At 61.1% G+C, this 24474-nt stretch overlaps 2 protein-coding genes across 2 annotated transcripts; both read left to right on the top strand.

Moving 5' to 3' along the window:
* Window positions 1-1184: 1184 nt before the first annotated feature.
* On the top strand, window positions 1185-19141 carry CDC25B (cell division cycle 25B). Its single transcript, XM_061441042.1, has 16 exons — window positions 1185-1345; window positions 1466-1566; window positions 1677-1728; window positions 3073-3114; window positions 3339-3375; window positions 3473-3571; window positions 3657-3776; window positions 4309-4446; window positions 4523-4603; window positions 6251-6445; window positions 7391-7486; window positions 8167-8229; window positions 8300-8398; window positions 8697-8830; window positions 18342-18453; window positions 18981-19141. The coding sequence occupies exons 1-16, from the start codon at window positions 1233-1235 to the stop codon at window positions 19119-19121; spliced, it is 1623 nt and encodes a 540-aa protein (XP_061297026.1). The 5' UTR covers window positions 1185-1232; the 3' UTR covers window positions 19122-19141.
* Window positions 19142-20042: 901 nt separating this feature from the next.
* AP5S1 (adaptor related protein complex 5 subunit sigma 1) lies at window positions 20043-23380 on the top strand. Its single transcript, XM_061441004.1, has 2 exons — window positions 20043-20227; window positions 22878-23380. Exons 1-2 carry the CDS (start codon window positions 20055-20057, stop codon window positions 23293-23295), a joined length of 591 nt encoding a protein of 196 aa, XP_061296988.1. The 5' UTR covers window positions 20043-20054; the 3' UTR covers window positions 23296-23380.
* Window positions 23381-24474: the final 1094 nt, after the last annotated feature.

The raw sequence follows: 24474 nt of genomic DNA on the forward strand, positions 1-24474 counted from the left end.
CCCAGCCATGGCCCCCATCCTGGGACCTTCAACACTGCCCCCCAAAGCCACGCACCCCCAATGCCCCCATGGCCATGCCTCCCCCTGTGTTCCCCCCAGCCATGAACACTTCCATGTGCTCCCCCAAGTCGTGTCTCCCCTGTGCCCCCCAGCCATGACCCCCTCTATGTGTCCCTGTACCCCCCTTCATGTCCGCTCCCTCTGTGCCCCCCCATCCTCTCCATGCCCCCCCAGCCACATCATCCCAGCGATGTCCCTCCCACCCATGCACCCCTCCAAGCCCCCCCCAGCCATGGCCCCCTCTACGTGTCCCTGTCCCCCCCTTCCATGTCCCCTCCCTCTGTGCCCCCCCACCCCATCCTCTCCATGCCCCCCCAGCCATGCCCCCCCCCATGTGTCCCTCTCCCCCCCATGTCCCCTCCCTCTTTGCCCCCCATTCTCTCCAAGCCCCCCCCAGCCATTCCCCCCTCTACGTGTCCCTGTCCCCCCCTTCCATGTCCCCTCCCTATGTACCCCCCCTCCCCATCCTCTCCATGCCCCCCAAGCCATGCCCCCCTCCATGTGTCCCTCCCCCACCCCATGTCCCCTCCCTCTTTGCCCCCCATTCTCTCCATGCCCCCCCAGCCATGCCCCCCTCCATGTGTCCCTCCCCCCCCATGTCCCCTCCCTCTGTGCCCCCCCTCCCCATCCTCTCCATGCCCCCCCAGCCATGCCCCCCTCCATGTGTCCCTGTACCCCCTCCCTATGTGCCCCCCCATCCTCTCCATGCCCCCCCAGCCACATCATCCCAGCGATGTCCCTCCCACCCATGCACCACTTCAGCACCCCCCAAGCCATGCCCCCCTCCAAGCCTCCCCCAGCCATGCCCCCTCCATGTGTCCCCCCCCTTTCCATGTCCCCTCCCTCTGTGCCCCCCCCCATCTGCTCCCTGCCCCCCCGGCCCCACCCCCAGGCCCTGCCCCACGTCCCGGGGCCGCCCCCGCTCCCGCCCCGTCTCTCCCTGTTATTTTTCGAATATAAATAGGGGCGGCGGCAGCGCGCGCGGTCCGGGCCCGCTTCCCCCCCCCCTCCCCCCCCGCCACCGGAGGAGCCCCGGTACCGGCATCCCCCACCCCCGGTACCGGCATCCCCCACCCCCATCCCATCCCCAGCCTCCCCGGGTACCGGCGCTCGGGCCCGGCCGCGGCTCCCCCCGGGGCAGGGTCAATTCCTTGGTTCCGGGCCGGTCCCGCATGGCGGAGCCGGGCGGGCGGGCGCGGGCGGGCGCTGCCCCGGTCCCGGTCCCGGTGAGCTCCCCGGTGACCACGCTGGCGCTGGACATGGACAACCTGGCGGGGCTGGGCAGGTGAGGGGGTGCCGGGAGGGAGGGGGGGTGGTTTGGGGACCCCCCCATAACCTCCGTTGGTTGGAGGGGGGCACGGGGGGTCCCCCCGGGCTGAGCCCCCCCTTTCCGCTGTGTCTGCAGCCATTGGGACACCCCCAAGCGGATGGGGGGGGGAGCGACCCCCCAAAAGCGAGGCGGGGGGAGCCCCCGGGGCTCCGTCTCCTCCGATTCGTCCGATGCGGGTGAGTGAGGGGCGCTGGGGGGGTCCCTCTATTGAGGGGGTGCTGGGGGGGTCCCCTCTGCCCCATGGGCTCTGTTCCCCCCCGGTGCTCCCCTGCCCTTGTTCCCGCAGGCCTGGGGCCGGAGTCCCCCCCGGAGCAGGACCCTGCGGTGCTGGAGGACGTGTGAGTGCCCCAGCCCCACTTTTACCCCATCCCAATGCCCCAGTGGGGCTGAGCCTCCCGGTGTGCCCCCCACGTCCGCTATGGGGGGAGCGGGAGGGGGGACCCATTGCAGCGGGGGCAGGCAGGAAACCCATGGGTGCTGCTTGCCATGGGAGGCCAAGGGCTTTTCCGGGGTTCGTGGGATGGATGGGGGGGTATATAGGACTTGGGGGGGGGGGGGGTATGTATGATAATGGGGGGAGAGATATAAGAAAGGCAATATATATATGTAGGGGGAGATGTGTGTGGATGGAAATATGTATATAGATGGATGGGATATGTATATGGATGGGAGGATATATATGTGGATGGGGGGGGTATATGGAGGGGGGTGGATACATATTTATGTGGATGATGGATAGCTGTATGGATGGGGGAGATATATGGAGGGGGGATATATATATATATAAATACATGTATGGGCGGGGGTTATACATCTACATGGATGGAGGGGTCTATGGCGGGGGGGGACAGGACAGGACAGACTGCTGCCATGTGAGGGTACTGAGAGCCCCCTGGTCCCAGCATCCCCGGCCAGCTCTGGGGGTACCAGGATGGGGGTCCCGGTACCACAATGGGGGTCCCGGTACCACAATGGGGATCCATGTGCCATGGGGATCCCGGTACCAGGATGGGGGTCCCGGTGCCACAATGGGGGTCCCGATACCAGGATAGGGATCCATGTGCTATGGGGGTCTGGGTACCACAGTGTGGGTCCCAGTACCAGGATGGGGATCCATGTGCTATGGGGGTCCCAGTACCAGGATGGGGATCCATGTGCTATGGGGGTCCCGGTACCACAATGTGGGTCCCGGTACCAGGATGGGGATCCATGTGCTATGGGGGTCCCGGTACCAGGATGGGGATCCATGTGCTATGGGGGTCCCGGTACCAGGATGGGGATCCATGTGCTATGGGGGTCCCGGTACCAGGATGGGGATCCATGTGCTATGGGGGTCCCGGTGCCGCTCTGAGCCCCAGCCCCACAGAGGATGCGAGGCTCTGCCCCCCCCGGTTGCCGTTGGCAGGGCCGGGCGCAGCAGATGTGCGGGTGAATGGGGCCGGGGGGGGGGTCCCATCTGGCCCCGGCCCGTGCCCCATTGCGGGACCATTTGCATACAGGTGGAGAGCGGGGCCCTTTGTGTGCACGGGAAGGGGGGGGCCGCGACCACCCCAGAGCGGGGCCGCGACCCCGGCTTGGGCCAGATGGGGCTTAACCCCTTGTGGGGCTGAGCCCCACACATTGCGGGGGGGAGCACGGAGGGGTCTGTGCTGCTCGGTTATGGGGTGCCCTCTCCCCCACAGCTTCGAGAAGGCGGTGATGGAGGCAGGGAGAGTGCTCAAAGAGTGAGTGAATGGGGCTGTGCCCCCCCCATATCCCATCTGTGCCCCCATTCCCTTCCCAGCACCCCCGTCAGGCTCCATCCTCCTTCCTTGGCCCCTCTATGGGGAGCTGTGACAGCTTTGGGGGGGTCTCACCCCACTGTGGGTCAAGGGGGGGGGGCGGTTTGGCCCCCCCCATCCAGAGCATCTTCTCCCCTTCAATCCCTTCCTTTCCCGGCTTCTTGCAGCAATAAGCTCCCTATCCGGAGGATCCACTCGCTGCCGGTGGGTGCTGGGGCTGAGCGGGGATGGGGATGGGGATGGAGCAGGGGCTCTGCAGCTCCTTTGACCCCCCCCCCATTTCCGTCCCCCCCCATCACAGCCGCGGCTGCTTGGGGCCAGCCCGGTCCTGAGGAACATCTCCCACAGCCGGGAATTTAACGGGAGCTGCGCCCGCAGGGGCAGGGAGCCCGAGGCCACGGTGAGGGGCACGGTGCAGGCGGGGGGGGGAGGCGGGGCCAGGGGGATGCTAACACCGTGTGTGCCCCCCCCCCCCACACACACAGGAGGGGTTCGTGTTCAAGAAGCCGCAGAGGCCGGGGGGGCGCAGCCGGGCCCCCCCCAGTGATGGGGCCATGGGCAGGGACCCATTCACACAGAGACCAGGCTCCGCGCCCGACCTCATGGTGAGAGGGATGGAGGGGGGGCAATGGGAATGGGGTGATGCTGAGGGGGGATCCAGTGCTCCAGATGTGCCGGGAGACCCCAGGATGGGGGGCAATGGGAATGGGGGTGATGCTGAGGGGGGATCCAGTGCTCCAGATGTGCCGGGAGACCCCAGGATGGGGGGGCAAGGGGGATGGGGGTGATGCTGAGGGGGGATCCAGTGCTCCAGATGTGCCGGGAGACCCCAGGATGGGGGGCAATGGGAATGGGGGTGATGCTGAGGGGGGATCCAGTGCTCCAGATGTGCCGGGAGACCCCAGGATGGGGGGGCAAGGGGGATGGGGGTGATGCTGAGGGGGGATCCAGTGCTCCAGATGTGCCGGGAGACCCCAGGATGGGGGGGCAATGGTAATGGGGGTGATGCTGAGGGGGGATCCAGTGCTCCAGATGTGCCGGGAGACCCCTGGATGGGGGGGGCGGGCAATGGGGATGCTCCATAACCACCCAGCGCTGGTGTGGGGCTGGCCCCACTCGTGGTGATGTCCTCCCCAGTGTGACCCCCCCGAGAAGGAGAACGTCCCCCAGGGGGGGAGCCCCATCGTGCTGCGGCGCTGCTCCCTCACCTGCTCCATGGGCGAGGAGGAGGAGGATGACGGCTTCCTGGAGATCCTGGATGAGGAGGAGATGAAGGTTGGGAGGGGGTGAGGACGGGGGGGGGCAGCCGGCTTGGTCCCATCCGGGCTGGTGCTTCCCGTTGTGCCGGCAGAGCGGAGCCGCGGTGCCGGCGGGGATGGAGACGCTGCTGACGGCGCCGCTGGTGAGGAGCCAGGAGCCGGAGCCGGAGCCGGTACGGGGGCAGCGGGGCAGGAGCCTGGGCCCTGAACCCTTGTGGGGCTGGGGGGGGTGGCAGAGCCAGGGCAGCTCCGTGGGGGGTCCCCAGTGTCCCATGGAGCTGTTCCCAGTATCCCAATGAGCTCCATCACTGTTCCCAGTATCCCAATGAGCTCCATCACTGTTCCCAGTATCCCAATGAGCTCCATCACTGTTCCCAGTATCCCAATGAGCTCCATCACTGTTCCCAGTATGCCATGGAGCTGTTCCCAGTACCCCAATGAGCTCCATCACTGTTCCCAGTATCCCATGGAGCTGTTCCCAGTACCCCAATGAGTTCCATCACTGTTCCCAGTATCCCAATGAGCTCCATCACTGTTCCCAGTATCCCAATGAGCTCCATCACTGTTCCCAGTATGCCATGGAGCTGTTCCCAGTACCCCAATGAGCTCCATCACTGTTCCCAATATCCCATGGAGCTGTTCCCAGTATCCCAATGAGCTCCATCACTGTTCCCAGTATGCCATGGGGCTGTTCCCAGTACCCTAATGAGCTCCCTCACTGTTCCCAGTATCCCATGGAGCTGTTCCCAGTATCCCATGGAGCTGTTCCCAGTATCCCATGGAGCTGTTCCCAGTGTCCCATGGAGCTGTTCACAGTATCCCATGGAGCTCCATCACTGTTCCTAGTACCCCAATGAGCTCCATCACTGTTCCCAGTATCCCATGGAGCTGTTCCCAATATCCCAATGAGCTCCATCACTGTTCCCAATATCCCATGGAGCTGTTCCCAGCATCCCATGGTGCTCCATCACTGTTCCCAGTATGCCATGGAGCTGTTCCCAGCATCCCATGGAGCTCCATCACTGTTCCCAATATCCCATGGAGCTGTTCCCAGTATCCCAATGAGCTCCATCACTGTTCCCAGTATCCCATGGAGCACCATCACTGTTCCCAGTATGCCATGGAGCTGTTCCCAGTATCCCATGGAGCTCCATCACTGTTCCCAGTGTCCCATGGAGCTGTTCCCAGTATCCCATGGAGCTCCATCACTGTTCCCAGTATCCCAATGAGCTCCATCACTGTTCCCAGTATCCCATGGAGCTGTTCCCAGTATCCCAATGAGCTCCATCACTGTTCCCAGTATGCCATGGAGCTGTTCCCAGTATCCCAATGAGCTCCATCACTGTTCCCAGTATCCCAATGAGCTCCATCACTGTTCCCAGTATGCCATGGAGCTGTTCCCAGTATCCCAATGAGCTCCATCACTGTTCCTAGTATCCCAATGAGCTCCATCACTGTTCCCAGTATGCCATGGAGCTGTTCCCGGTATCCCAATGAGCTCCATCACTGTTCCCAGTATGCCATGGAGCTGTTCCCAGTATCCCAATGAGCTCCATCACTGTTCCCAGTACCCCAATGAGCTCCATCACTGTTCCCAGTATCCCAATGAGCTCCATCACTGTTCCCAGTGTCCCATGGAGCTGTTCCCAGTATCCCAATGAGCTCCATCACTGTTCCCAGTATCCCAATGAGCTCCATCACTGTTCCCAGTACCCCAATGAGCTCCATCACTGTTCCCAGTATCCCAATGAGCTCCATCACTGTTCCCAGTATCCCATGGAGCTGTTCCCAGTATCCCGCTCTCTCCATCCCCTCCCCAGGCTCCCCCGAGGCACAGGAAGTGCCGGCAGCTCTTCCGCTCGCCCTCGCTGCCCAGCTCCGTCATCAGACCCATCCTGAAGCGCATGGACCGGGACCGGCAGCGGGACCACGACCGGGACTGGGACAGCCCCGTCAGGACCAAGCGGCGCCGCAGCGTGGCCGGGACCCCCAGCACGGAGGCAGGGCCGGAGCCGGTGGGTGCTGGGTGCCGCTGGGTGCTGGGGCCAGTGGGTGCTGGGTGCTGGTGCTGGAGCTGGTGGGTGCTGGGTGCTGGTGCTGGTGCTGGAGCTGGTGGGTGCTGGAGCCAGTGGGTGCTGGTGCTGGAGCCGGTGGGTGCTGGGTGCCACTGGGTGCTGGGGCCAGTGGGTGCTGGGTTCTGGTGCTGGAGCCAGTGGGTGCTGGGTGCTGGGACCAGTGGGTGCTGGGTGCTGGTGCTGGTTCTGGAGCCGGTGGGTGCTGGGACCAGTGGGTGCTGGGTGCTGGTGCTGGTTCTGGAGCCGGTGGGTGCTGGGAGCTGGTGGGTGCTGGAGCCAGTGGGTGCTGGTGCTGGTGGGTACTGGTGCTGGAGCCAGTGGGTGCTGGGTGCCAGTGCTGAGTGCTGGGTGCTGGAGCCCGGTGGGTGCTGGTTCTGGGTGCTGGTGGATGCTGGAGCCGGTGGATGCTGGGTGCTGCTGGGTGCTGGTGCTGGGAGCCAGTGGGTGCTGGGTGCTGGAGCTGGGAGCCAGTGGGTGCTGGGTGCTGGTGCTGGAGCCAATGGGTGCTGGAGCTGCTGGGTGCTGGAGCCGGTGGGTGCTGGTGCTGGAGCCAATGGGTGCTGGAGCTGGTGGGTGCTGGAGCCGGTGGGTGCTGGTGCTGGAGCCAATGGGTGCTGGAGCTGGTGGGTGCTGGGTGCTGCTGGGTGCTGGTGCTGGAGCTGGTGGATGCTGGGTGCTGGATACTGGTGCTGGAGCCGGTAGGTGCTGGATGCTGGGTGCTGGATACTGGTGCTGGAGCTGGTGGATGCTGGGTGCTGGATACTGGTGCTGGAGCTGGTGGATGCTGGGTGCTGGATACTGGTGCTGGAGCCGGTAGGTGCTGGGTGCTGGTGCTGGGTGCCGCTGGGTGCTGAGCCCCGGCTGGGTCCCTTCGTGTCCCCGCAGGCTGCGCGGCTCCTGCGCTCCCGCTCCCTCTGCCCCCAGGACCTCGGGGCCCTGCTGGGCAGCGACCACCGGGAGCTCATCGGGGACTTCTCCAAGGTGGGGCCAGGGGGGTCCTCAGGGATAACGGGGGAGATGTGGGGCTATGGGGGTGCTGGGGCTCTATGGGGGTGCTGGGGGCTATGGGGGTGATGTGGGGCTATGGGGGTGCTGGGGGGCTATGGGGGTGCTGGGAGGCTATGTGAGTGATGTGGGGCTATGGAGGTGATGTGGGGCTATGGGGGTGCTGGGGGCTATGGGGGTGCTGGGGGCTATGGGGGTGCTGGGGGGCTATGGAGGTGATGTGGGGCTATGTGGGTGCTGGGGGGCTATGTGAGTGATGCGGGCCTATGGGGGTGCTGGGGGGCTATGGAGGTGATGTGGGGCTATGGGGGTGCTGGGGGGCTATGGGGGTGCTGGGAGGCTATGTGAGTGATGTGGGGCTATGGAGGTGATGTGGGGCTATGGGGGTGCTGGGGGCTATGGGGGTGCTGGGGGCTATGGGGGTGCTGGGGGGCTATGGAGGTGATGTGGGGCTATGTGGGTGCTGGGGGGCTATGTGAGTGATGCGGGCCTATGGGGGTGCTGGGGGGCTATGGAGGTGATGTGGGGCTATGGGGGTGCTGTGGGGCTATCGGGGTGCTGTGGGGCTATCGGGGTGCTGCGGGGCTGTGGGGGTGCTGCAGGCCTATGGGGGTGCAGGTGTGGGGTCTCCCCCTGACAGAGCCCATCTCCCCCAGGCCTATCTCCTGCAGACGGTGGAGGGCAAGCACCAGGACCTCAAGTACATCTCCCCTGCCATGGTGGGTGAGCAGCAGCCCCCAGCCCTGCACCCCCTATGGGGCTGCCCCCCATGACGGGCTCTCCCCACAGATGGTGGCCGTGCTGACGGGGCAGTTCAGCGGCCTCATCGAGAGCTGCGTGATCGTGGACTGCCGCTACCCCTACGAGTACGAGGGGGGGCACATCAAGGTGAGGGGCCCCCTCCACGGGCATGGGACGGGCTGGGGGGGCAAACGCAGCGGAGCTCAGTGGGGCTGAGCCCACCCAAAGGGGTTGAGCAGCCCCTAAAGGTGCTGGGGGCACCTGCGCCGATGGTGCCCCGGTCACTGGGGTGATGCTGGAGATGCAGGAAGCGACCTGGGGACCCCCCCGCGCCCCATTGAACCTCAGTGGTGCTGAGCACTCCCATGGGGCTGAGCCCCACCTGGGAGCAATGAGCAGGGCCGTGGGGCTGGAGGGGGGGGTGACGGCGGCTCCTGTCCCGCAGGGCGCCGTGAACCTGCCCCTGGAGCAGGACGTGGAGGAGTTCCTGCTCAGGAAGCCCATCGTGCCCTGCGACGCCTCCAAGAGGGTCATCGTCATCTTCCACTGCGAGTTCTCCTCCGAGAGGGGGCCCAGGATGTGAGTGGGGGGCACACGGGGGTGCCGGGACCACCCCCACAACGCCCTTGGCACCCCCTGGCATCTCTTTGCGTCCCCTTCCATCCCATTGCTCTCCTCTTCCATCCCTTTCCATCCCCTTACATCCCTTTGTGCCCTCTTCCATCTCTTTCCATCCCTTTGTGCCCCCTTCCATCCCATTGCTTTCCTCTTCCATCCCTTTCCATCCCCTTACATCCCTTTGTGCCCTCTTCCATCTCTTTCCATCCTTCTCTTTCCATCCCTTTGTGCCCCCTTCCATCCCATTGCTCTCCTCTTCCATCCCTTTCCATCCCCTTACATCCCTTTGTGCCCCTTCCATCCCATTGCTTTCCTCTTCCATCCCTTTCCATCCCTTTCCATCCCTTTGTGCCCCCTTCCATCCCATTGCTTTCCTCTTCCATCCCTTTCCATCCCCTTACATCCCTTTGTGCCCTCTTCCATCCCTTTCCATCCCCTTCCATCCCATTGCTTTCCTCTTCCATCCCTTTCCATCCCCTTTCCATCCCTTTCCATCCCCTTTCCATCCCTTTCCGTCCCTTTCCGTCCCTTTCCGTCCCTTCCGTCCCTTTCCGTCCCTTTCCATCCCTTTGTGCCCCCTTCCATCCCATTGCTTTCCTCTTCCATCCCTTTCCATCCCCTTCCATCCCTTTGTGCCCCTTCCATCCCACTGCAATCCCCTTTCCATCCCCTTCCATCCCTTTGTGCCCCTTCCATCCCATTGCAATCCCCTTTGCATCCCTTTCCATCCCTTTGTGCCCCCTTCCATCCCACTGCAATCCCCTTTCCATCCCCCTTCCATCCCTTTGTGCCCCTTCCATCCCATTGCAATCCCCTTTGCATCCCTTTCCATCCCTTTGTGCCCCTTCCATCCCATTGCTTTCCTCTTCCATCCCTTTCCATCCCCTTCCATCTCATTGCAGTCCTGGGATGCGTGCTCCCAGGGGTGGGAATTCTTCCATTCCCAAGCACAATAACCCAGGAAAGGGCTGAACTGCAGCCCCTGTGCTCCTGGTAGGAATTGATCAATGGGAATTGATCAGTGGGAATTGATCAGTGGGAATTGATCAGTGGGAATTGATCAGTGGGAATTGATCAGTGGGAATTGTCTGATTGGGAATTGATCAGTGGGAATTGATCAGTGGGAATTGATCAGTGGGAATTGATCAGTGGGAATTGTCTGGTAGGAATTGATCAATGGGAATTGTCTGATTGGGAGTTGATCAATGGGAGCTGTTGGGACCTGCTCGTTGGGAAGTGTTAATTGGGAACTGTCCATTGGGAACTGCCCCTTGGGAAGTGTTCATTGGGAGCTGTTCGTTGGGAACTGTCCATTGGGAGCTGTTAGCTGGGAGCTGTTAGTTGAGAGCTGTTAGTTGGGAGCTGTTAGTTGTGAGCTGTTAGCCGGGAGCTGTTAGTTGGGAGCTGTTAGTTGGGAGCTGTTAGCTGGGAGCTGTTAGTTGGGAGCTGTTAGTTGGGAGCTGTTAGTTGTGAGCTGTTAGCCGGGAGCTGTTAGCCGGGAGCTGTTAGTTGGGAGCTGTTAGTTGGGAGCTGTTAGCTGGGAGCTGTTAGTTGGGAGCTGTTAGCTGGGAGCTGTTAGTTGGGAGCTGTTAGTTGGGAGCTGTTAGCTGGGAGCTGTTAGCTGGGAGCTGTTAGTTGGGAGCTGTTAGCTGGGAGCTGTTAGCTGGGAGCTGTTAGTTGGGAGCTGTTAGTTGGGAGCTGTTAGTTGGGAGCTGTTAGTTGGGAGCTGTTAGTTGGGAGCTGTTAGTTGGGAGCTGTTAGTTGGGAGCTGTTAGCTGGGAGCTGTTAGCTGGGAGCTGTTAGCTGGGAGCTGTTAGCTGGGAGCTGTTAGTTGGGAGCTGTTAGTTGGGAGCTGTTAGTTGGGAGCTGTTAGTTGGGAGCTGTTAGTTGGGAGCTGTTAGTTGGGAGCTGTTAGCTGGAGCTGTTAGTTGGGAGCTGTTAGTTGGGAGCTGTTAGTTGGGAGCTGTTAGTTGGGAGCTGTTAGTTGGGAGCTGTTAGCTGGGAGCTGTTAGTTGGGAGCTGTTAGTTGGGAGCTGTTAGTTGGGAGCTGTTAGCTGGGAGCTGTTAGTTGGGAGCTGTTAGTTGGGAGCTGTTAGTTGGGAGCTGTTAGTTGAGAGCTGTTAGTTGGGAGCTGTTAGTTGGGAGCTGTTAGCTGGGAGCTGTTAGTTGGGAGCTGTTAGCTGGGAGCTGTTAGTTGGGAGCTGTTAGTTGGGAGCTGTTAGCCGGGAGCTGTTAGTTGGGAGCTGTTAGCTGGGAGCTGTTAGTTGGAGCTGTTAGTTGGGAGCTGTTAGCCGGGAGCTGTTAGTTGGGAGCTGTTAGCCGGGAGCTGTTAGTTGGGAGCTGTTAGCTGGGAGCTGTTAGCCGGGAGCTGTTAGTTGGGAGCTGTTAGTTGGGAGCTGTTAGGTTGGGAGCTGTTAGTTGGGAGCTGTTAGTTGAGAGCTGTTAGTTGGGAGCTGTTAGCCGGGAGCTGTTAGTTGAGAGCTGTTAGCTGGGAGCTGTTAGCTGGGAGCTGTTAGTTGGGAGCTGTTAGTTGGGAGCTGTTAGTTGAGAGCTGTTAGTTGGGAGCTGTTAGCCGGGAGCTGTTAGTTGGAGCTGTTAGTTGGGAGCTGTTAGTTGGGAGCTGTTAGTTGGGAGCTGTTAGTTGGGAGCTGTTAGTTGGGAGCTGTTAGTTGGGAGCTGTTAGTTGAGAGCTGTTAGCTGGGAGCTGTTAGCTGGGAGCTGTTAGTTGGGAGCTGTTAGTTGGGAGCTGTTAGTTGAGAGCTGTTAGTTGGGAGCTGTTAGCCGGGAGCTGTTAGTTGGGAGCTGTTAGTTGGGAGCTGTTAGTTGGGAGCTGTTAGCTGGGAGCTGTTAGCCGGGAGCTGTTAGTTGGGAGCTGTTAGCTGGGAGCTGTTAGCTGGGAGCTGTTAGTTGGGAGCTGTTAGTTGGGAGCTGTTAGCTGGGAGCTGTTAGTTGGGAGCTGTTAGTTGGGAGCTGTTAGTTGGGAGCTGTTAGCTGGGAGCTGTTAGTTGGGAGCTGTTAGTTGGGAGCTGTTAGTTGGGAGCTGTTAGCTGGGAGCTGTTAGCCGGGAGCTGTTAGTTGGGAGCTGTTAGCCGGGAGCTGTTAGCTGGGAGCTGTTAGTTGGGAGCTGTTAGTTGGGAGCTGTTAGCCGGGAGCTGTTTGCCGGGAGCTGTTAGTTGGGAGCTGTTAGTTGGGAGCTGTTAGTTGGGAGCTGTTAGCCGGGAGCTGTTAGTTGGGAGCTGTTAGCTGGGAGCTGTTAGTTGGGAGCTGTTAGTTGGGAGCTGTTAGCTGGGAGCTGTTAGCCGGGAGCTGTTAGCCGGGAGCTGTTAGTTGGGAGCTGTTAGCTGGGAGCTGTTAGTTGGGAGCTGTTAGTGGAGCTGTTAGCCGGGAGCTGTTAGTTGGGAGCTGTTAGTTGGGAGCTGTTAGTTGGGAGCTGTTAGTTGGGAGCTGTTAGTTGAGAGCTGTTAGCTGGGAGCTGTTAGTTGGGAGCTGTTAGTTGGGAGCTGTTAGTTGGGAGCTGTTAGCTGGGAGCTGTTAGTTGGGAGCTGTTAGCCGGGAGCTGTTAGTTGGGAGCTGTTAGTTGGGAGCTGTTAGCCGGGAGCTGTTAGTTGGGAGCTGTTAGTTGGGAGCTGTTAGTTGAGAGCTGTTAGTTGGGAGCTGTTAGCTGGGAGCTGTTAGTTGAGAGCTGTTAGTTGGGAGCTGTTAGCCGGGAGCTGTTAGCCGGGAGCTGTTAGTTGGGAGCTGTTAGTTGGGAGCTGTTAGTTGGGAGCTGTTAGTTGGGAGCTGTTAGCTGGGAGCTGTTAGCTGGGAGCTGTTAGCTGGGAGCTGTTAGCCGGGAGCTGTTAGTTGGGAGCTGTTAGTTGGGAGCTGTTAGCCGGGAGCTGTTAGTTGGGAGCTGTTAGCTGGGAGCTGTTAGCTGGGAGCTGTTAGCTGGGAGCTGTTAGCCGGGAGCTGTTAGCTGGGAGCTGTTAGCTGGGAGCTGTTAGCTGGGAGCTGTTAGTTGGGAGCTGTTAGCTGGGAGCTGTTAGCCGGGAGCTGTTAGTTGGGAGCTGTTAGTTGGGAGCTGTTAGTTGGGAGCTGTTAGTTGGGAGCTGTTAGTTGGGAGCTGTTAGTTGGGAGCTGTTAGTTGGGAGCTGTTAGCCGGGAGCTGTTAGCCGGGAGCTGTTAGCCGGGAGCTGTTAGTTGGGAGCTGTTAGTTGGGAGCTGTTAGTTGGGAGCTGTTAGCCGGGAGCTGTTAGTTGGGAGCTGTTAGTTGGGAGCTGTTAGTTGGGAGCTGTTAGCCGGGAGCTGTTAGTTGGGAGCTGTTAGCTGGGAGCTGTTAGTTGGGAGCTGTTAGCTGGGAGCTGTTAGCCGGGAGCTGTTAGCCGGGAGCTGTTAGCCGGGAGCTGTTAGTTGGGAGCTGTTAGCTGGGAGCTGTTAGTTGGGAGCTGTTAGCCGGGAGCTGTTAGTTGGGAGCTGTTAGTTGGGAGCTGTTAGTTGGGAGCTGTTAGTTGGGAGCTGTTAGTTGAGAGCTGTTAGCTGGGAGCTGTTAGTTGGGAGCTGTTAGTTGGGAGCTGTTAGTTGGGAGCTGTTAGCTGGGAGCTGTTAGTTGGGAGCTGTTAGCCGGGAGCTGTTAGTTGGGAGCTGTTAGTTGGGAGCTGTTAGCCGGGAGCTGTTAGTTGGGAGCTGTTAGTTGGGAGCTGTTAGTTGAGAGCTGTTAGTTGGGAGCTGTTAGCTGGGAGCTGTTAGTTGAGAGCTGTTAGTTGGGAGCTGTTAGCCGGGAGCTGTTAGCCGGGAGCTGTTAGTTGGGAGCTGTTAGTTGGGAGCTGTTAGTTGGGAGCTGTTAGTTGGGAGCTGTTAGCTGGGAGCTGTTAGCTGGGAGCTGTTAGCTGGGAGCTGTTAGCCGGGAGCTGTTAGTTGGGAGCTGTTAGTTGGGAGCTGTTAGTTGGGAGCTGTTAGTTGGGAGCTGTTAGCCGGGAGCTGTAGTTGGGAGCTGTTAGCTGGGAGCTGTTAGCTGGGAGCTGTTAGCTGGGAGCTGTTAGCCGGGTGCTGTTAGCTGGGAGCTGTTAGCTGGGAGCTGTTAGCTGGGAGCTGTTAGTTGGGAGCTGTTAGCTGGAGCTGTTAGCCGGGAGCTGTTAGTTGGGAGCTGTTAGTTGGGAGCTGTTAGTTGGGAGCTGTTAGTTGGGAGCTGTTAGTTGGGAGCTGTTAGCCGGGAGCTGTTAGCTGGGAGCTGTTAGTTGGGAGCTGTTAGTTGGGAGCTGTTAGTTGGGAGCTGTTAGTTGGGAGCTGTTAGTTGGGAGCTGTTAGCCGGGAGCTGTTAGTTGGGAGCTGTTAGCCGGGAGCTGTTAGTTGGGAGCTGTTAGTTGGGAGCCTGTTAGCTGGGAGCTGTTAGTTGGGAGCTGTTAGTTGGGAGCTGTTAGCTGGGAGCTGTTAGCTGGGAGCTGTTAGTTGGGAGCTGTTAGCCGGGAGCTGTTAGCCGGGAGCTGTTAGCCGGGAGCTGTTAGTTGGGAGCTGTTAGTTGGGAGCTGTTAGTTGGGAGCTGTTAGCTGGGAGCTGTTAGCCGGGAGCTGTTAGTTGGGAGCTGTTAGTTGGGAGCTGTTAGCTGGGAGCTGTTAGCCGGGAGCTGTTAGTTGGGAGCTGTTAGTTGGGAGCTGTTAGTTGGGAGCTGTTAGCCGGGAGCTGTTAGTTGGGAGCTGTTAGTTGGGAGCTGTTAGTTGGGGAGCTGTTAGTTGGGAGCTGTTAGTTGGGAGCTGTTAGCTGGGAGCTGTTAGCTGGAGCTGTTAGTTGGGAGCTGTTAGTTGGGAGCTGTTAGTTGAGAGCTGTTAGTTGGGAGCTGTTAGCTGGGAGCTGTTAGCCGGGAGCTGTTAGTTGGGAGCTGTTAGTTGGGAGCTGTTAGTTGGGAGCTGTTAGCCGGGAGCTGTTAGTTGGGAGCTGTTAGTTGGGAGCTGTTAGCTGGGAGCTGTTAGCTGGGAGCTGTTAGTTGAGAGCTGTTAGTTGGGAGCTGTTAGCCGGGAGCTGTTAGTTGGGAGCTGTTAGTTGGGAGCTGTTAGTTGGGAGCTGTTAGTTGGGAGCTGTTAGCTGGGAGCTGTTAGTTGGGAGCTGTTAGCTGGGAGCTGTTAGCCGGGAGCTGTTAGTTGGGAGCTGTTAGTTGGGAGCTGTTAGTTGGGAGCTGTTAGTTGGGAGCTGATAGCTGGGAGCTGTTAGCTGGGAGCTGTTAGCTGGGAGCTGTTAGTTGGGAGCTGTTAGTTGGGAGCTGTTAGCCGGGAGCTGTTAGCCGGGAGCTGTTAGTTGGGAGCTGTTAGTTGGGAGCTGTTAGTTGGCAGCTGTTAGTTGGGAGCTGTTAGCCGGGAGCTGTTAGTTGGGAGCTGTTAGTTGGGAGCTGTTAGTTGGGAGCTGTTAGTTGGGAGCTGTTAGCCGGGAGCTGTTAGCCGGGAGCTGTTAGCCGGGAGCTGTTAGTTGGGAGCTGTTCGTTGGGAGCTGTTAGCTGGGAGCTGTTAGTTGGGAGCTGTTAGTTGGGAGCTGTTCGTTGGGAGCTGTTAGCTGGGAGCTGTTAGTTGGGAGCTGTTAGTTGGGAGCTGTTCGTTTGGGAGCTGTTAGCTGGGAGCTGTTAGTTGGGAGCTGTTAGTTGGGAGCTGTTAGTTGGGAGCTGTTAGCCGGGAGCTGTTAGTTGGGAGCTGTTCGTTGGGAGCTGTTAGCTGGGAGCTGTTAGTTGGGAGCTGTTAGTTGGGAGCTGTTAGCCGGGAGCTGTTAGCCGGGAGCTGTTAGCCGGGAGCTGTTAGCCGGGAGCTGTTAGCTGGGAGCTGTTAGCTGGGAGCTGTTAGCTGGGAGCTGTTAGTTGGGAGCTGTTAGCTGGGAGCTGTTAGCTGGGAGCTGTTAGCTGGGAGCTGTTAGTTGGGAGCTGTTAGTTGGGAGCTGTTAGTTGGGAGCTGTTAGTTGGGAGCTGTTAGTTGGGAGCTGTTAGTTGGGAGCTGTTAGCCGGGAGCTGTTAGCCGGGAGCTGTTAGCCGGGAGCTGTTAGCCGGGAGCTGTTAGCTGGGAGCTGTTAGCTGGGAGCTGTTAGCTGGGAGCTGTTAGTTGGGAGCTGTTAGCTGGGAGCTGTTAGCTGGGAGCTGTTAGCTGGGAGCTGTTAGTTGGGAGCTGTTAGTTGGGAGCTGTTAGTTGGGAGCTGTTAGCTGGGAGCTGTTAGCTGGGAGCTGTTAGTTGGGAGCTGTTAGTTGGGAGCTGTTAGCCGGGAGCTGTTAGTTGGGAGCTGTTAGCTGGGAGCTGTTAGCTGGGAGCTGTTAGCTGGGAGCTGTTCGTTGGGAGCTGTTAGCTGGGAGCTGTTAGTTGGGAGCTGTTCGTTGGGAGCTGTTAGCTGGGAGCTGTTAGCTGGGAGCTGTTAGTTGGGAGCTGTTAGCTGGGAGCTGTTAGTTGGGAGCTGTTCGTTGGGAGCTGTTAGTTGGGAGCTGTTAGCTGGGAGCTGTTAGTTGGGAGCTGTTAGCTGGGAGCTGTTAGTTGGGAGCTGTTAGTTGGGAGCTGTTAGTTGGGAGCTGTTAGTTGGGAGCTGTTAGCTGGGAGCTGTTAGTTGGGAGCTGTTAGTTGGGAGCTGTTAGCTGGGAGCTGTTAGCTGGGAGCTGTTAGCTGGGAGCTGTTAGTTGGGAGCTGTTAGTTGGGAGCTGTTAGCTGGGAGCTGTTAGTTGGGAGCTGTTAGTTGGGAGCTGTTAGTTGGGAGCTGTTAGTTGGGAGCTGTTAGCTGGGAGCTGTTAGCTGGGAGCTGTTAGCTGGGAGCTGTTAGTTGGGAGCTGTTCGTTGGGAGCTGTTAGCTGGGAGCTGTTAGTTGGGAGCTGTTCGTTGGGAGCTGTTAGCTGGGAGCTGTTAGTTGGGAGCTGTTAGCTGGGAGCTGTTAGTTGGGAGCTGTTAGCTGGGAGCTGTTAGTTGGGAGCTGTTAGCTGGGAGCTGTTAGTTGGGAGCTGTTAGTTGGGAGCTGTTAGTTGGGAGCTGTTAGTTGAGAGCTGTTAGCTGGGAGCTGTTAGCCGGGAGCTGTTAGTTGGGAGCTGTTAGTTGGGAGCTGTTAGTTGGGAGCTGTTAGTTGGGAGCTGTTAGTTGGGAGCTGTTAGCTGGGAGCTGTTAGTTGGGAGCTGTTAGCCGGGAGCTGTTAGCTGGGAGCTGTTAGTTGGGAGCTGTTAGCCGGGAGCTGTTAGCTGGGAGCTGTTAGTTGGGAGCTGTTAGTTGGGAGCTGTTAGTTGGGAGCTGTTAGCTGGGAGCTGTTAGCTGGGAGCTGTTAGCCGGGAGCTGTTAGCCGGGAGCTGTTAGTTGGGAGCTGTTAGTTGGGAGCTGTTAGTTGGGAGCTGTTAGTTGGGAGCTGTTAGTTGGGAGCTGTTAGCCGGGAGCTGTTAGTTGGGAGCTGTTAGTTGGGAGCTGTTAGCTGGGAGCTGTTAGCTGGGAGCTGTTAGCTGGGAGCTGTTAGCTGGGAGCTGTTAGCTGGGAGCTGTTAGTTGGGAGCTGTTAGTTGAGAGCTGTTAGTTGGGAGCTGTTAGCTGGGAGCTGTTAGCCGGGAGCTGTTAGCCGGGAGCTGTTAGCCGGGAGCTGTTAGCCGGGAGCTGTTAGCCGGGAGCTGTTAGCCGGGAGCTGTTAGCCGGGAGCTGTTAGCCGGGAGCTGTTAGTTGGGAGCTGTTAGCTGGGAGCTGTTAGTTGGGAGCTGTTAGCTGGGAGCTGTTAGCCGGGAGCTGTTAGTTGGGAGCTGTTAGTTGGGAGCTGTTAGTTGGGAGCTGTTAGCTGGGAGCTGTTAGTTGGGAGCTGTTAGTTGGGAGCTGTTAGCCGGGAGCTGTTAGCCGGGAGCTGTTAGCCGGGAGCTGTTAGCCGGGAGCTGTTAGTTGGGAGCTGTTAGCTGGGAGCTGTTAGCTGGGAGCTGTTAGTTGGGAGCTGTTAGTTGGGAGCTGTTAGCTGGGAGCTGTTAGCTGGGAGCTGTTAGCTGGGAGCTGTTAGCTGGGAGCTGTTAGTTGGGAGCTGTTAGTTGGGAGCTGTTAGTTGGGAGCTGTTAGCTGGGAGCTGTTAGTTGGGAGCTGTTAGTTGGGAGCTGTTAGCTGGGAGCTGTTAGCTGGGAGCTGTTAGCTGGGAGCTGTTAGCTGGGAGCTGTTAGCTGGGAGCTGTTAGTTGGGAGCTGTTAGTTGGGAGCTGTTAGTTGGGAGCTGTTAGTTGAGAGTTGTTAGTTGGGAGCTGTTAGCTGGGAGCTGTTAGCTGGGAGCTGTTAGTTGGGAGCTGTTAGTTGGGAGCTGTTAGTTGGGAGCTGTTAGTTGGGAGCTGTTAGCTGGGAGCTGTTAGTTGGGAGCTGTTAGCTGGGAGCTGTTAGCTGGGAGCTGTTAGCTGGGAGCTGTTAGTTGAGAGCTGTTAGTTGGGAGCTGTTAGCCGGGAGCTGTTAGTTGGGAGCTGTTAGTTGGGAGCTGTTAGTTGGGAAGTGCTCACTGGGAAGTGCTCCTTGGGAACTGCTCACCGGGAGCTCTGTGCCGGGCTCCCTGCAGGTGCCGCTTCGTGCGGGAGCAGGACCGGGCCCGCAATGAGTACCCGGCCCTGCACTACCCCGAGCTCTACGTGCTCAAGGGCGGGTACCGCGAGTTCTTCCCCCAGTACCAGGTGAGCCCCAGTCAGCGATGGGAGCCGGGTCCCTGCCATGGGGCAGCGATCACAGCATCGATGGGATGGATTGGGATGGGGATGGGATGGGATGGATTGGGATGGGTATGGGATGGGATGGATTGGGATGGGGATGGGATGGGATGGATTGGGATGGGGATGGGATGGGATGGATTGGGATGGGGATGGGATGGATTGGAATGGGGATGGGATGGATGGGGAAGGGATGGATTGGGATGGATGGGATGGATTGGAATGGGGATGGGGATGGGATGGGATAGATTGGGATGGGGATGGGATGGATTGGGATGGGGATGGGATGGGAGGGGGAAGGGATGGATTGGGATGGGATGGATTGGGATGGGGATGGGATGGATTGGGATGGGGATGGGATGGGAGGGGGAAGGGATGGATTGGGATGGGGATGGGATGGGGATGGGATGGATTGGGATGGGGATGGGATGGGATGGGATGGGGATGGGATGGGGCATCGCCCTGGGGTGGTGCTGAGCTGAGTCCCGGGGCAGAGCCACTGCGAGCCGCAGGATTACCGGCCCATGCACCACGAGGACTTCAAGGAGGATCTGCGCCGCTTCCGCCTCAAGAGCCGCACCTGGGCCGGGGAGCGCAGCCGCAGGGAGCTCTACACCCGCCTCAAGGACTGCTGAGGACCCCTCCCCACCATGGGGCAGCCCCATAATCCACACCCCCCCTCAGCATCCCCCCCCCCCCTTAGTGGGATATGATGGGGGGCACAGTTGTGGTTTTACCTCCTTTTACCCCAAAATGGGTTTAGGTTTTGCTCTTGAGCTGGGTTGGTTTTGGGGGGGGGGGCTTCATCCAGGTCCTCAATCACTGCTGTGTTCAGGCTTCCTTTGGGGTGCCCCCCCCAAAACCCTTTTCCCTTCCACTACTGGCCCCACAACAGGCACATCCCCCCCCAGCCCTGGAGGAGAGGGGGGGTCTGCAGCTGTGCAAAGAGGTGGGGGACCCCCCCCAGGAGCCCTGGGACCCCCCCAATGGGGTGTTATAGGCAGCAAAGCACTTAACCCTGTGGGCGCTGGGGGGGGCACCCCTTGTGATACCCCCCTCCTGCAGCAGCAACAAGGGGTGCTATGGGGGGGGTCGTGGAGGGTTTGGGGTGATTTCCCCCCCCTTCCCCCCCATCTTATTTAAAGTAATTAGTTCTCTGAGGTTAATTGGGGAGGGCAGGAAGGGTTTTACCCCCCCCCCCCCACGTTGGGCTGAGCACTTGCAATGGAAGCACCAGGGGGGGGGGGGCTGGAGCTGCTGCCACCGGGTTGTGCCCCCCCCTTGATTATTTGATGCTATTAATTATTAATAGTCCCAATTAATAACTCCTCCGGGAGATGAATGAGGTGCTGTGTGATGCTGTACTTCCGCCATTCACCCCGCCCACCAGCCCCTTACCAGCCAATCAGCGCGCCGCTCCGCGAGGCCTCATCCAATCACAGCCCTCCGCTGTCACGTGCAGAGGGTTGACGCCGACCCCCTCCGTCACCCACCAATCGGCGCCGTCTCCTCCTTCCGCATCCCCACCCCCGGAGCCAATCGGATTCGGCGGCCGGGGTCGCGTTGCCATGGTGAGGGCGCTCGTGCTGCTGGCGCTGGGCGGGCAGGGCCCCGCTGGCCACGCCCCCTGCCGCGTGCTCTGCGCGCGCTCCTTCGGGACCCCCCCTCCCGACGGGGACCCCCCCGCGGACCCGGCCCGGGAGCGGCTCCGCCGACAGGAGCAGATCGCGGCCGTGGCCAGGTACGGGACGGACCCCCCCCCCCCCACCGGTACCGGTGGTACAGCCCCGCCCATCGGACACCCCCCCACACCGGTACCGGTGGTACAGCCCCGCCCATCGGACCCCACACACACCGGTACCGGTGGTACAGCCCCGCCCATCGGACACCCCCCCACACCGGTACCGGTGGTACAGCCCCGCCCATCGGACACCCCCCCACACCGGTACCGGTGGTACAGCCCCGTCCATCGGACCCCACACACACCGGTACCGGTGGTACAGCCCCGCCCATCGGACACCCCCCCACACCGGTACCGGTGGTACAGCCCCGCCCATCGGACCCCACACACACCGGTACCGGTGGTACAGCCCCGCCCATCGGACACCCCCCCACACCGGTACCGGTGGTACAGCCCCGCCCATCGGACACCCCCCCACACCGGTACCGGTGGTACAGCCCCGTCCATCGGACCCCACACACACCGGTACCGGTGGTACAGCCCCGCCCATCGGACCCCCCCCCACACCGGTACCGGTGGTACAGCCCCGCCCATCGGACACCCCCCCCACACCGGTACCGGTGGTACAGCCCCGCCCATCGGACACCCCCCCACACACCGGTACCGGTGGTACAGCCCCGCCCATCGGACACCCCCCCACCGGTACCGGTGGTACAGCCCCGCCCATCGGACACCCCCCCACACCGGTACCGGTGGTACAGCCCCGTCCATCGGACACCCCCCCACACCGGTACCGGTGGTACAGCCCCGCCCATCGGACACCCCCCCACACACCGGTACCGGTGGTACAGCCCCGCCCATCGGACACCCCCCCACACCGGTACCGGTGGTACAGCCCCGCCCATCGGACACCCCCCCACACCGGTACCGGTGGTACAGCCCCGCCCATCGGACACCCCCCCACACCGGTACCGGTGGTACAGCCCCGCCCATCGGACACCCCCCCACACCGGTACCGGTGGTACAGCCCCGTCCATCGGACCCCACACACACCGGTACCGGTGGTACAGCCCCGCCCATCGGACCCCCCCCCACACCGGTACCGGTGGTACAGCCCCGCCCATCGGACACCCCCCCCACACCGGTACCGGTGGTACAGCCCCGCCCATCGGACACCCCCCCACACACCGGTACCGGTGGTACAGCCCCGCCCATCGGACACCCCCCCACCGGTACCGGTGGTACAGCCCCGCCCATCGGACACCCCCCCACACCGGTACCGGTGGTACAGCCCCGCCCATCGGACACCCCCCCACACACCGGTACCGGTGGTACAGCCCCGCCCATCGGACACCCCCCCCCACACCGGTACCGGTGGTACAGCCCCGCCCATCGGACACCCCCACACACACCGGTACCGGTGGTACAGCCCCGTCCATCGGACCCCACACACACCGGTACCGGTGGTACAGCCCCGCCCATCGGACCCCCCCCCACACCGGTACCGGTGGTACAGCCCCGCCCATCGGACACCCCCCCCACACCGGTACCGGTGGTACAGCCCCGCCCATCGGACACCCCCCCACACACCGGTACCGGTGGTACAGCCCCGCCCATCGGACACCCCCCCACCGGTACCGGTGGTACAGCCCCGCCCATCGGACACCCCCCCACACCGGTACCGGTGGTACAGCCCCGCCCATCGGACACCCCCCCACACACCGGTACCGGTGGTACAGCCCCGCCCATCGGACACCCCCCCCCACACCGGTACCGGTGGTACAGCCCCGTCCATCGGACACCCGGTACCGGTGGTACAGCCCCATCTATGGGACACCCCCACACACCGGTACCGGTGGTACAGCCCCGCCCAAGCGACACCCGGTACCGGTGGTACAGCCCCGCCCATCGGACACCCCCCCCCCCCCCCCCCGGTACCGGAGGTACAGCCCCGCCCATCGGACCCCCCCCCCCCCGGTACCGGCGGTACAGCCCCGTCCATCGGAAACCCCCCCCGGTACCGCTGGTACAGCCCCGCCCATCGGACCCCCCCCCCACCGGTACCGGTGGTACAGCCCCGTCCATTGGACACCCGGTACCGGTGGTACAGCCCCATCTATAGGACACCCCCCCAACGGTACCGGTGGTACAGCCTTGCCCATCGGACCCCCGGTACCGGTGATACAGCCCCGCCCATCGGACACACACCGCCCCCCCCACCGGTACCGGAGGTACAGCCCCGTCCATCTGACCCCCCCCACACCGGTACCGGTGGTACAGCCCCATCTATGGGACCCCCCCACACACCGGTACCGGTGGTACAGCCCCGCCCATCGGACACCCCCCCCACCGGTACCGGTGGTACAGTCCTGCCCATCGGACACCCCCCCCCACCAGTACCGTTTGTTCAGGCACATCCATGGGACACCCCCCCACCGGTACAGGTACCTGTGGTACAGCCCGGTCCATGGGACTCCCCTCTTTATGGGATGCTCCCCACCCATCCCATGGCATCTCCCCTCTATGGGACATGGAGACCCATGGGACCCCAAACCCCTTTTTGGGGGGGACGGGGCTCGACGGGATCCCCGGGGCCGTGCGGCCCCGGGGATCCCGTCGAGCCCCGTCCCCCCCAACAGCTGTGGTCCCCCCCCATCCCTCCCTGTATTGGGGTGCTCTTAACACCCGTCCCCCCCCTTTTCTCCCCTAGGCAAGTGACCACCCAATGCCACCTCCTCCGCTCCTCCCTGCCTCACCCATCCTCTCCCCACGTCCCCCCCGATGCCGTCTCCTTCCAGAGCGCTCCCTATGGGGTTTTCCAGCTGCCCCCCGGGGACCCCTTTCCCGAGCGGGTGACGGTGACGTGGATCCAGGTGATGGCTTTGGCTTTGGCTTTGGTTTGTGAGCCCCAAGAGAACCTCGCCTTGGCTGAGCTCACCCTCCGCCGCCTGGCTCCGCGCTTCCTCGCATCCCTGCGGCTCCTGGATCCCGGGGCCAATGCCCTGCTCCATCCGGATGCAGCCGATGGGCTCCTCGAGCGGCTCCTGCCCCACGGGGAGATGCTCTTCCTCAACGAAGGCTTCATCCAAGGCATGGATCGGGAGATGGGCATCAAAAGAGCCCGCTGAGATGGGTGCGAAGCGGCCGCCGAATCCCAATGGGATGGATGGGAGCCGTCCGTAGCTCTGGAATAAAGAGCAACCAGGCAGCCAAGAGCAGGGTTTGGTCCATTTGTCCCTTTAGATGCCATCAGGGGAGGGCTGGAGGGGGCTGATGTCCATCCCCACGTTCCTGAATCCATGCTGGACAAATCCAGGACCATGGTTCCCAGACCAGGATGTTCCATTGTCCCTGGACCGGGATGCTCCATTGTCCCTGGATCGGGATGCTCCATGGCTCCCAGACCAGGATGCTGCATTGTCCCTAGACCGGGATGCTCCATTGTCCCTGGACCAGGATGCTCCATGGCTCCCGGACCGGGATGCTCCATTGTCCCTGGACTGGGATGTTCCATTGTCCCTGGACCAGGATGCTCCATTGTCCCTGGACCAGGATGCTCCATGGCTCCCGGACCGGGATGCTCCATTGTCCCTGGACTGGGATGTTCCATTGTCCCTGGACCAGGATGCTCCATTGTCCCTGGACTGGGATGTTCCATTGTCCCTGGACCAGGATGCTCCATTCTCCCTGGACCGGGATGCTCCATGGCTCCCGGACCAGGATGCTCCATTGTCCCTGGACCAGGATGCTCCATGGCTCCCGGACCGGGATGCTCCATTGTCCCTGGACTGGGATGTTCCATTGTCCCTTGATCGGGATGCTCCATTCTCCCTGGACCGGGATGCTCCATGGCTCCCGGACCAGGATGCTCCATTGTCCCTGGACCAGGATGCTCCATGATTCCTGGACCGGGATGCTCCATTCTCCCTGGACCAGGATGCTCCATGGTTCCTGGACTGGGATGCTCCATTGTCCCTGGAGCAGGCAGCTCCATGGTTCCCGGATCATCCGCTATAAAAGGATGCTAAAACAGGGGTGCTTTTCCCCACAGAAGGTCCTGGAAGCTTCTCACCATCAGCCCAATGGGTGCTGGGTGCCTCCATCCCCTCCATGTGGGACCCTGGGTTAGGGTTCTCCCCACTGGGTGCTATGAGGGGTACCCAGTGTGGGATGGGGTGGCTGGAGATGGGGTTTGTCACCTCGGGATAAGAGGGATCCTGGTGGGAATGGGGCACTGGTGTGTGTGTGTGGGAGGGGGTGTAACTGGTCCCGGTGCACTGGGAACCTTGTGAACAGGCACCCGAGCA

Source organism: Pezoporus flaviventris, unplaced genomic scaffold, assembly GCF_033815535.1.
Source record: "Pezoporus flaviventris isolate CSIRO_AGI_PZ_B2104156 unplaced genomic scaffold, CSIRO_AGI_Pfla_v1 ptg000188l, whole genome shotgun sequence".
NCBI lineage: Eukaryota > Metazoa > Chordata > Aves > Psittaciformes > Psittacidae > Pezoporus > Pezoporus flaviventris.

Bases quoted from the DNA above. Each gene is read 5' to 3' on its own strand.
- CDC25B (XM_061441042.1), top strand. From the start codon at position 1,233: ATGGCGGAGCCGGGCGGGCGGGCGCGGGCGGGCGCTGCCCCGGTCCCG. The intron at 4,604-6,250 runs GTACGGGGGCAG...TCCCCTCCCCAG, and splicing joins AGGAGCCGGAGCCGGAGCCG to GCTCCCCCGAGGCACAGGAA. The intron at 8,831-18,341 runs GTGAGTGGGGGG...GGCTCCCTGCAG, and splicing joins TCCGAGAGGGGGCCCAGGAT to GTGCCGCTTCGTGCGGGAGC.
- AP5S1 (XM_061441004.1), top strand. From the start codon at position 20,055: ATGGTGAGGGCGCTCGTGCTGCTGGCGCTGGGCGGGCAGGGCCCCGCT. The intron at 20,228-22,877 runs GTACGGGACGGA...TTTCTCCCCTAG, and splicing joins CAGATCGCGGCCGTGGCCAG to GCAAGTGACCACCCAATGCC.